The sequence below is a fragment of the Boleophthalmus pectinirostris genome, unplaced genomic scaffold (genome assembly GCF_026225935.1).
Source record: "Boleophthalmus pectinirostris isolate CB_2022bp ecotype Guang Dong unplaced genomic scaffold, ASM2622593v1 HiC_scaffold_7, whole genome shotgun sequence".
Lineage (NCBI taxonomy): Eukaryota > Metazoa > Chordata > Actinopteri > Gobiiformes > Gobiidae > Boleophthalmus > Boleophthalmus pectinirostris.
In genome coordinates this window covers 12,134,676-12,146,818 of record NW_026571473.1, presented here as the reverse complement: position 1 = coordinate 12,146,818, position 12,143 = coordinate 12,134,676, and the positions used below count along the sequence as shown (strand labels likewise).

The window sequence follows — 12,143 nt, the reverse complement described above, 5'->3', positions numbered from 1 at the left end:
TTTGTATTAAATTTGTGTTATTTTTGTTTTGTTTTGTTGTTTTCATTATTTCACTTTCAATATGCATTTATTCAGATATAAGGAATGCAGAATTGAAAAGGAACTGCTTGTTAAAACGTTAGTATATTCAATTAGGGGCGATATACCAAAAAAATTAAAAAATAAATAAATACATTTGAAAAAATCATGCTATCTTTTTTTAGAGCTGACTTTTATTTTTGTACTATTTTATTTTCGATATTCAGATATGAGGAATGCAGAACTGAAAAGAAACTGCTTGTTAAAACGTATATTCAGTTTGGGGTGAAAAATGAATAACTCATACCACGATTATTTATTTAGCAATAGATTCAGATTTTTTTTTTTTTTTTATCTGCCAGGAGTGGGTCTGGAAAAGTATCTGTTTTGGAGAACAGATCTGCATTAAAAAAAAGTTTGATAATATGATCAAAAAGCATAACGTCACAGGAGCAGATCTCAAATTAATGTTTTTATTGCTGTATTGTTCAGCCCTTGCCTGGAAAATGTCTGTATTTTTTTAATAAAGATTGATATCAGCCTGGTCCCCACGCCCTCTGTTGCATCTCAAGCCTGGCCAAACATGCAATTTTTTCAGTGACACATGAAATGAAGAAGCTCTTGGTCACCTATGATTTATAAATACAATCAAATATATCTCATCTCAGAATAGCAGAGTTTGGTGCTTGGCTCATTGATTCTATAGATGTATTTTTTTTTTTTTAATTTTTTTTAGATGGACCATGCATGTCCCTTATTTGTCACGGCCATTTAAAGAGAAATTAAACACCCTCCCGAAGCTTTACTCCACCTAAGAAAAATCCTCCAAAGTGGGCTTGTCACATAATAACCCTGCATTTGACTTATTGGTGACCGTTAGTCCAACCCAAAAGTTAAAATTGTTAGTGCCCCAGCTCGAGAGACCAAAGAAGGGAAAACACGAAAACGGCAATGGTTTAAGCTCTCTGCTGGAGCATTTATTACTGAGTTACATTAAATATGTGCAAATATTGCTAAAGTGCGTTGTGGCAATCGGCTGATGGCGTGGCCAGGTGGAGTTGAGCCAGAGGAGTGGCGGGTCTCTTTATAGGCGGCTGGATACGCTGGGCCCTTGTGCATCCAGGTCATCTCAAAATAGAACAATAATTAATACAAACACGGCACAATGGGGGCCGTGATAAAATGTACTGGCCATAGTTGATCCTAAAGAGGCCGTTAGGGATAGGTACACATTTCTATTTTAGACCCATTTATTTGATTTTGGTGTTTAGTGGCCCTTTTCACTTCATCTCTTCATAAAGTATTGAAGAAATGTGTATTCTGGCAAGATCAGCCTTATATGAAATGATTAAATACAGACGTTCACAAAGTATTAATGTTGTTGTGATTGTGTGGGGCTCACCAAATAAGTGTGGTTGTCCATATATATGATAACAGTGCAATATAAACAGAAAGAAAACCAATGGCGAAATATCTAATTTTCCTTTTTTATTTATTTATTTTTGTGGTTGGTTTAATTTATGTTTTGTTTTATCCTCATCTCATATCTATTAACAAATTCTCAGTGTACAATACTAGACGGTGAGACCCAACACAACATTTGAAGTCAAATCTCATCATAACACAACATCACTCCTTCCTTTGTTCCCCTTTGCTCTGTTCACTGTTCCTCTTTACATTTCTCATTTGAAATTAAAGCTGGCAGCCGCTGTACACATGTGGACACAGAAACGCTGAAAACTGCCCCGTATGCTACTTCTTTCCCATTACCGCGGTCAGATCTATAATATAAACTGACACGTCGTACATTGAACACTAGAGTCCGGGCTTTGGCTGTCAGACCGCTCTGTTGTCGAGCTGTCATGTATTTGCGAGCACCTTTGTTATCATGTGCGGTGTGGGGGTGGGGGCGGGGTTGGAGGGGGTAGATGGCCTTGTTATGTATTGTGGCGATGTTTTACCCGGTAACACGTGACAAATGGTATTCAGGTGAGCAGGGCTTTGTTTGGTTACACAAAACACGCGGGCTCGCAGAGGACAGGTCATTAGTTGCCTGGTTAACCAAGATCTCACCCTTTGACTGACCTCAACAAAGACTGCTACCAGATTTCCGATGGCCGTGATTGACAGGCAGATTGACCTATTAGAGAAACACATGGGTTCTTAAAGGTCCTATATAACAGAAAAATTGATTCTTGTGAGCTATACGCCATGTTGCAATGTTTTTACCTCATGAAAAAGCATACCTGGAGTTGTGTTTTGTTTCATTCACATATGGTTGGTATTATCTGTCTGTCTACATCTCCAAAGCTGAAAATGCTTTGTTCCACTTTGTTATGTAGTTTCTGAGTTCAAACTGACTTTTTTCTTTAGTTCAGTAGAGATTGGCAGTTCCAGGGCTGAAATCATCCAAATGTTTCTAGTGAAGGTAGAGGTGGAGTGTTTCCTGTTTTACTACATGACATCACAAGGTGGAGCAGAGTGTTAGCTTAAATATGCAGGATGTGTGTGTTAAACATGTGAATGAAACAAAACACAAATCTGGGTATGTTTTTGGTGAGGAAACAACATGATAACATGCATACAACAAGAATATAGCATAATATGGGCCTTCTTACTGACAAAATAAATGTGGTGTACAAGAAAAAAAATTGAGAAGAACAAAGAAACAGTGCTGATTTTTAACAAGTGAAGCACTAAACTCTTATGTATGAAGTTATTGATTTTGTTCTGAATGATATTGGAATATCTGAGGGGAGATGTCTTCTGCATTTAAGATCATATAGTGGAAAATTGCAGACCAAGCAACAACATTGTTATGGACAAATATAGGTGGACAAAAAAGTTCCATAGTGCACTTTTAAACAATAGTGGGACATAATGTTCAGCCAGTTAAATCGGTTACTTAAAGGGCCCATATTACACTATTTTCTGAGCTATATTACAATGTTGGTTCCTTATCAAAAACATACCTGGAGTTGTGTTTTGTTTCATTCACACAAATTAATTTTGACCCACATTAATCTGCCCTGTATCAATGCAGCAATATGAACTGTAGATATGTAAATAGTGTATGGATGTGATGAGTGAGACTGAATGGGACTAGTTTTACTTATTGACTGACATGATGAATGATTGCATCAGTATACATTGTATTTTATTTAATTGGCATGTACACCATTTATGACATCAACCTGTCCAGGGACTGAATGAGCAATTTTGCAATAACCGAGCACAAACATATGACTTCTTTGTGTAGTTCAATGTTTTTATGTGCTTTGTCCCTGATAAGTAAACAAATAAACTAAAAACTAAACTAAACACTGCATATTTAGACAGTTCTTCTCTCAAACAGAAAACACTCTGTTCCACCTTTTGATGTCATGTGGTAATACAGGAAGTGCTCCGCTATGTCTTTAAACTCCATACACCTTCACTATGTCCCCAGAATAATTTGGATAATTTCAGCCCTGGAATTTCCAATCCCTACTGAACAAAACGTAAAAGGAGCAGTTAACTTGAAAACTGCTGCTTCATTACATCACAAGGTGGAACAAAGCATTTTGAGTTTTGGAAATGTAGACAGACTAATAAAGGGTCACCCAGTCATGTTTGAATGAAACAAAACAAAACTCCAGGTATGTTTTTGAAGAGGTAGCAACATTAAAACATGGCTTAAAGCTCACATGAGTCAACTGTGTGTAACAATAGTGGGACCTAATGTTCAATCAGTTAAATGGGGTACTTAAGGCTTTCTAACTGGCCTATTAAATATTCATCTTTGGTCTAGTGGTTTGGTCATTTGCAAAAATGTGATTTTGATGTATTAAAATGTGTGTTGTTTGGGAGCTCAACAGACAACAGGGCGAGGCGGCACACAAGAGTCTGACAATGAACAGTTACAAATCTTAAAACTAAAACTCTTAAATAACCTACTAAAGGATGTTAATACAGTCTTCTTCTCATTTATAATTAATGATAATCACAGCATAGGTTGGTATAAGGGCAGTGTTATAAATGGATTGCATTGTTGATGTTTGTTCTGTGAGCCAACTCTGTCTCTGCTGTATGCATTTTAAATCAATACTAATAATACCTGCATAAATCTTAGTCTTAGCTTGACTGGGAAATAAATACTAATATATATTCCTATTTTTAATCAAGTATAGTTATTAGGTGGGAATTAATTATGTGAATAACCATTACTGTGGATTAAGATTATGAAAATTAAGGTTAAGAAAATACAAATCAGTTAATGTTCCATTTTGCTAAAATGTATGTTATGAAATATTAGACTAGATGTTATAGATTTGATTCGTAATTTGGCTGCACATGGTGTAGTATTACACAGCAAATACAGTGGTACCATTATTTTGAACAAGTCTGTTTACATGAAAAATGGGTTTCATTGTACGCCTACTCATCTTTGTAGTATTTGGCTCAGTAACCAAAGTAAAAATGGAATTATGGCTGCAACTATCAATTATTAGTAGTAGACTAGTTAGCAATCATTTTTCCAAGTAGTCATCTAGTCAAATGCTTACTTCTATTGAATACATTTGGATTATTTTTTTCAAAATTTGTAACCTAAAATTGGTTGAAGGCTTTTATGTAGAATGATTAGGGATTAAGTTGTTTATGAATGAAAATAATAATAATATTTCTGATGTCTTTGTTACACAGGTCTTTGGCATATTTTGAGTCAGTATAGTCCAGATAATGATTATGTTCATTAAAATATGATTATTTTAATAGTCAATCAGCCAATTCTGATTAATTATTGCATCCTTAAGTGTAGTTAAAAAAACATAAATTGATTGTTTACTCTTTCCTTCATACACTGGACATTTCTTGTAAATATAATCTGAGTTGACTTTCTAATTAAGCATGTTCCAGTCTGTATCCCGTCGCTTTTTGTTCACTTCCCTGTTCCTGTTTGTCTTTGTGCCCCACAGAGACGGTGATGGACACGAGGACAGCCACAGCGGAGCTCGGCTGGATCTCGTTCCCTGCCAATGGGGTAAGAACACTGTGCAGAGGTGTGTTTTTCCAACGCATGGGGGCTGGTTTTCCTATTGGGAGAGCTGTTAGCGCACTGGACCCATCCCATTAACCAGTCCGTCAAAACTTAATTACCACGGCAAGGTGACACAATTTACCTCTACAAAATGAAATCAGATGTAGGCCTGTCACGATAATTACTATATTATTTTAATACTATACTGGAACTATATATTTTAGGACTCAATATTTATCATCTGTAAATTTCTTTGCAAAAAGGAGATTTGTGTTATTTTAGTAGAAGATTTGTCACTTTTCTGGCTAATTATTGATTCATTCTATTTATTTGTTGCACCTCAGGCCTTTTAATGATATAGTCCATTTAAAGGTGCACTATGTAACTTTTCTGGTTGAGGGTCCGCCACCAGCTTGTCTCACACAGAATGGCATTAAACCTATCTATCACTGGAAACAAGCAGGTAACACTACCACTAGACCAAGTTACAGATCAGATCTGTGATGAAGTGACCATGCTCACTGTAAGAATGAGTGTTTTTAATGTGGCTTTGAACCTATAATGAAATAAATGCAGTGCAAAGACAGATAAATTTAAAGCCTTGGAAAATTCCAAGCAAAGCAACAGCATATTCATGAAAATGATTAGATGGCGATCCCTCCACCAGTTACATAGTTCACCTTTAAAAATGGTTTACTGGTATTATATTGCTTCATTTAAATCTTAATCAGTGGCATAAAATAGTTTTAATATTATCATTTATCATAATATTTGTCTGTAGCAATAAATCGTGCTTCAAAATTCGTTATCCGATGTATCAGGCTACCAAACAAAAGAACAGCTTGGAAAACCATTGCACTGTTTCAAAGCTAGCTCGCTATGTTTTTGTGCTTGGTTTTCTTCCTTACAGTAAACCCCTATGTTTGTGAGAGGTACAGGTCCTAATTGTGATGAATGGTTGTCCCCGAACAGCAGAGTACAAGATGGAAGAGAAACAAAATGAATGAAAGAAAGAAAGGAAGGAGGGAGGGGGCCATGAAAAGAAAGGAGAAGGAGGGGTAGAGCCTTTAATTTGTCAGGACTTGGTAAACCCATTAATCACGCTAGCCTGTTCTGTCTATTTATTTCCTATGCCATCTACTATTTTTTTTTTTTTTTTTTTTTATATTCCAGTGGGAGGAGGTGAGCGGATATGATGAGAATCTCAACACTATTAGGACGTACCAAGTCTGCAATGTCTTTGAACCCAGCCAAAACAACTGGCTGCTCACGACCTACATCGATCGAAGGGCAGCCCAGAGGATCTACGTGGAGATTCGGTTTACAGTACGGGACTGTGCTTCCATACCCAGTGTGCTTGGGTCTTGCAAGGAGACTTTTAACCTGTACTACCTGGAGACGGACCGGACAGTGACCGAAGGTGTCAAAGGGGTGGAGTACTGGGCCAATGCACCGTTCCTCAAGGTAAAAAAAATGTGCAAGAAAATTAGGGCTGCAACTGTACATAGACTAATTGTGACTAGTCGAGCATAAAAAAAATATATTTAGAGGTGCACCAATCCAATACTGGTATCAGCGCCAATACTGAAAAACATTGATATATCAGGTAAGTTGATATCCTGGCTGGACATATACAATGATGCAATGAGACTGTTAATGGGTCATAGTGGGCTCAGAAAGTCTCACAACATTTGAACTTTTATTTATACAGTTACTTGAGAAATAAATAACAGCTACATAATACTTTTGGATCTGTTTTGTCTTATTTCATTTTAGTTAAATAAATAAATACCGTATTTAATCTTTGCCCTGGTATCTGGTATTAATATCAGGTATTGGCAGATTCCTAAACCTATGGTATCAGAATTTAGCCTGATTCATGAACCGGTTTCACTTTGTGGAAACCGTCTAACATCGCAGCATTAGGTTTCGTTCGCTCAACGGTAGGCGGGTACTTTTTTTTTTAACCAATTGCTGCTATTTGGTCGTGACGCATGTAATGCGCTGGAACGCTCAGTGGTGTTCAAGTAATTGCCGGCACAACAGCAAACAAAGCAGAGAGTGAAAATCTTCGACCTCGGGAATCGTTGCCAACACAGAATGTTTGGCTTCTTCTACATCCATCTCAAATGCTTTGTTTACTGTTGTGCTGTTCCACAAAAGGGACCCAGACAGGGTCCACCAAGAACATGTAGAGTGGGTTAATACAAACATTTTAAGACCAAAATGATGATGGTCTATGGAGCAGTTACAGAGAGAGGGACCACAAAATACCCCTCCATTTATATATACAGTCTGTGGTGCATCCCTAATGATACTGGTTGTATTTTCATTATTGGGATAGTTATCAGGATTATACAGACTCTAAAACACATACGCTGTTCCTCAAGGTAAAAATTGTAAAAGAAAACTAGGGCTGCCACAGTAAATAAAATAATTGTGACCAGATGAGTATAAAAAAAAAATATCTGTTGTATTTTCATAATTGGGATCATTCTGAGGGTTATACAGACTCTAAAACACATACAGAACAATACCATAACAAAGATAGTGGTATTATTAAATCTCAAATGTCAAAAACGAATACAACAATTTCTGGTTTTCAGCAACAATATATTGTAATTGTAAATATTCTAAATTTTAAGGCCTTTAGTTGCCATATTTTAACCTTTATTTGGTTGGTAATGTATTTAAATAGCCTCAATTTACAATAGAAATAAAGGTTTGACTAGACTAATCGAAAAATGTATCGACTACTAAAATAATCGTTAGTTGGAGTAGAGAAAATCAAGTACACAGCTATTACTGCTCCCTTAATGAGCACAGTGGGTGTAGTGAATAGGGTTAATTTGGTCTATTGTATTGCCATGGTAACAGTTTAAGAAGGGCACTCACCATCCAGACTTGAACTGTGGATAGAAGGGCTGTAATCTTTTAGTCATTTAGTTGATTAATTGGTCAATGGAGTTCAGTCAACCACATTTTTTATAATCCAAATCAATTCCTATACTAAGGAAAAGGTGATAGCAATTTTGATAACACAATCTTAATACAAAAACACTCTTTCTTTACACAATAGAATGTAATAGAATTTTCAACACAAAATAATAATAGTTTCTACGTCATTATCATGTTGTCTTACACTAGTCACACAAAAGTCCAATTTTCTTGCTTTGCCAGTATCAATACCTGCTCAGTTGATAAGTTTAATATTAGTTTTAAGATCTGGGTATATCGCTTTGTTTTTATCAATAATTTATGACAACCCTAACTAGGACCAACCTAGCCCGATTCATCAGCTGGTTTCACTTCATGGAAACCGTCTGACCTTGCAGCATTAGAATTTGTTCACTCAACGTTAGGCAGGTACTTTTTTATTTAACCAATTGCTGCTATTTGGTCGTGAGGCATGTAATGTGCCAAATCCCGTAGGAAGAAGAGCAATAACGATAAAACTCAAAACATTCTCTTTGTTCTAGCTTTATATCCTCGATCTCAGGAATCGCTGCCACAGAAGTAGCCACAGAAAGTAATGCTTTGTCTACATCCATCTCAACCGCTTTGTTTACTGTTGTGCTGTACCACAAAAGGGACACAGACAGGCGCTTGAGTTTGACGTCACAGCTCTTCGCTGATTGGATGGTGCACGGTCTACAACTTCCGGGATTCTGTCTAGTGTATTCCGACTCATGACCTAGCTGCTGGACCATCACTCTAATAAAAATCAGTTTCCTCCATGTTATTTGCAACTTCTTAAGTTTTTTGTTCCCATTCAAAAGATACAATACTTAACTTTAAATTGTTTTTCGCTATGGCAACAGTCAAAATTTCTCATCACTCTGAACCCCATGTGTATCTGTCTGCAGGTGGACACCATAGCAGCAGATGAGAGCTTCTCCCAGGTGGATTTTGGGGGCAGATTGATGAAGGTCAACACAGAGGTCAGAAGTTTTGGCCCCCTCTCCAAAGGCAAAGGCTTCCACTTGGCCTTCCAGGACCTGGGAGCCTGCATGTCACTGCTGGCGGTGCGAGTCTTCTATAAGAAATGCCCCAGTGTGGTGCAGAACTTTGCTTATTTCCCAGAGGTGAGGATGAAACATATTGCACTTAGCATAAATTACATGCCATTGAGTTGTAATTGCTTTCTACACGTGGTGTGTGTGTAAAAAAAAAAAAAAAACATATTCACCAGGCTTCAGTTTATCACACCTGCAAAATGCCATTTAAAATTCACTGTGCTGGTTCAGTCTTTAGAGCCCGTGACACCATGTTTTAATCTGCTGTTTAATGTTCTATTTTATAGACATATATAGTCGTTGCTAATTTCTGTTGTATCTTCCAAAAAGAAAAAAAAAAACAGACGCAGAGGCACGGAGATCATTCTACAGTACCTTTAATGATGTTACAGCACGGATTCTCAGCACAAGGGTGACACACAGGCAAAAAACATCAGAGTTTACAAGCGTCTAGCAGAGTTTCTGAGAGTCTAACCAAAGCTTTTGTATTGTCCAATTATAAACGTTATCTTTAGCTGATAGTTTTACCCTGGGAATCTCCTGGAGCTTTTGTAGTTTGTATCATAAAACAGAGTTGCATTCGTCATTCAAGGTTACTGAGCAGAACACTTTGGACTTTAACTGTAGTAAGCATTAAGTATGAAATGAATATAATGAGATTATTGTTCACATCGTCCACATCATGTTGTTTAAAAGGGACACATTATGCATATTTAAGAGCCCATTCAAAATTTTATAATTGTTTTAGCTTCTCATTTACCCAATTATAGTTGCATTTTGAGTAATTAATGCCATGTTTAAGTAATCTTTATTCTCCTGTAAGACTTAAAGGTCCTATATAAAAAAAAAAAGGATTCTTGTGAGCTTTAAGACATGTTATAATGGAGTGTCCACCTCAAAAACATACCCAGTGTTTTGTTTCATTCACACATGTTTGAGTAATCCTTTATTATTCATCTGTCTACATCTCTAAAGCTCAAAATGTTCTGTTCCACCTTGTGATGTCATGAAGCAGTAGTTTTCAAGGTAAAAGATACCTTTTACATTTAGTCAGTCGAGATTGGATATTCCAGGGCTGAAACTATCCATATGATTCTAGTGAAGGTGTATGGAGTTTAAAAACACAGTAGAACACTTCCTGTATTACTACATGACATCACAACGGATTCTTTTTAGAATGCAGGCTGAGACAAGAACTGTGCCTAAATATAGTATTTGTGTGTTTAACATGTGTGTATGTTGTGCATATATAATGAAAACTAACTATCCTAAGGTGGACCCAGCAGCACCATAAGGGATGTTCTTTTGCTGTTGTTTATGGAGACACACTGTAAAGGGACAATAGGAAATTAACATCAATTTTCAACCGAAAGTCGGTGTATGTGTTTCTTTCATTTAGCCATTTTAGATCAGGAGTGCAATTTAAATGTCAAAAATTTTAAATTGTGTTCCTGGGGTCTCATAAATTCTAAGCAGACAAATGCACAATATGTCTTCTTTAATAGAATGAGGATCCTAGCCTAATCAGTTTTGTCCAAATCATTGACAGTCCTGCGTAGTAAATCATGCAGACTCACCATTACTCAATATGCAAATGTCTGCTGTCTGTTTTTCACAGACTCTCACCGGAGCTGAGTCCACCTCGTTAGTCATCGCCAGAGGAAGTTGTATCCCCAACGCAGAGGAAGTGGACGTGCCCATAAAGCTGTACTGTAATGGAGATGGAGAGTGGATGGTCCCCATTGGCAGCTGCAGCTGTAAGGCGGGATACGAGCCAGACAATGGAAACCTGTGTCGAGGTGAGCCCAAATTTATCATGGCCACAAATGAGCTCTTTTTATACGGAACACCAATGAAACCAGCTGCATATCACGATCCAACATGGTGAAAACTGATTCAAAAGTTTACTATTCATTGATGTTGCTTCATTCCAGTAACTTCACTTTGGGGAAATTACATTTTATAATTCCACTTTACATCACAAATATCTGACATTACAGTTTTTATTGCTCAAGTATCCCTTGCAAAACATGCATTTTACTCTGAGTGGGGTTATCTCTTCACAGATCACTTGGTCTGGTTACGTCACATACTTGTCTCTATGGAGAAAATTAAGTTTAATGTCATATTGTCGAGCATTCCTAGCACAATAGCATCTCCATGGAGACATGAATGTGGCATACCCTCCTCCACAAAAACCCCACGCTTTAAATGCATACATGAATAGTCACACATTTGCCGTGCACTTATTAAAGGTACAGTATGTTAACTTTCTGAAGGTGGCACATCAGCTGCTTGACTGCAAGGAAATAGAAGGTTAATGCCATACTTTGGAACATTAACCAAGGAGATGGATATGTTTTATATAAAGATTACAGCCAAAGGAACAATATTTCCATAAAAAACAAGCAAGGAGGGGGGAATCCTGCAGGCCAAACAAGGTAAAAATAGTCAAGTTTTTTACTATAAAGTTACGCACTGTGGCTTTAAACAATTGGCATATTAGTGATTTTATTTTTGTGAAATGTAATCTGTCAGGGAATTGTGTCTTTATGCAAAAACACAGGGGAGAGCATATAGCAGTTTAGATCCTTTCTTTGTTCCTTATGTTTATGGATTTCTAACTTGAGAGCACAATAGATTTTGGATGAAGGTTACATCCATGAAAAAGAGGTTAAAGAAGCTTCTAATTGACATGGTCCATCTGTCCTTCTATCGATCCCCTGTTCTCAGCATGGCACCTACACAGCACACACCACCACACACCGCTGCATAATTCAGAATTTTAAATGCGTTGCCAATAGCAGACTGGTGTCAATTTCACATGAATGACTGATGGAGAAATAGCTGCGAACCTTACACACAATCCAATTAAGTAGGTGCTATTCCCATGTTATGCCATTAAGGTTTGACGGGCTGTGGCACAAATTAGCTGTGATGACAGGAAACACACAGCCAGCAAATATGCTTCTTATAATTAACCGTAACAGGTTTGATATTAGCAGCTGAGGCAAGCAGTCATGCACTAGTGGAGAAACCTAGAAATACAAGAATACATGTACACATTTCACAAACTTAGAGAGCTATTTATA

At 37.1% G+C, this 12,143-nt stretch overlaps 1 protein-coding gene across 1 annotated transcript in view; it reads left to right on the top strand.

Moving 5' to 3' along the window:
- Positions 1–12,143, top strand: part of LOC110172256 (ephrin type-B receptor 1-like) — a 151,888-nt gene that overhangs the window by 53,925 nt on the left and 85,820 nt on the right. Inside the window, exons 2-5 of the mRNA XM_020938094.2 lie at positions 4,974–5,038; positions 6,209–6,499; positions 8,902–9,120; positions 10,670–10,850. Coding sequence (XP_020793753.1) covers positions 4,974–5,038; positions 6,209–6,499; positions 8,902–9,120; positions 10,670–10,850 — 756 coding nt within the window. The remainder of the gene's footprint in view (positions 1–4,973; positions 5,039–6,208; positions 6,500–8,901; positions 9,121–10,669; positions 10,851–12,143) is intronic.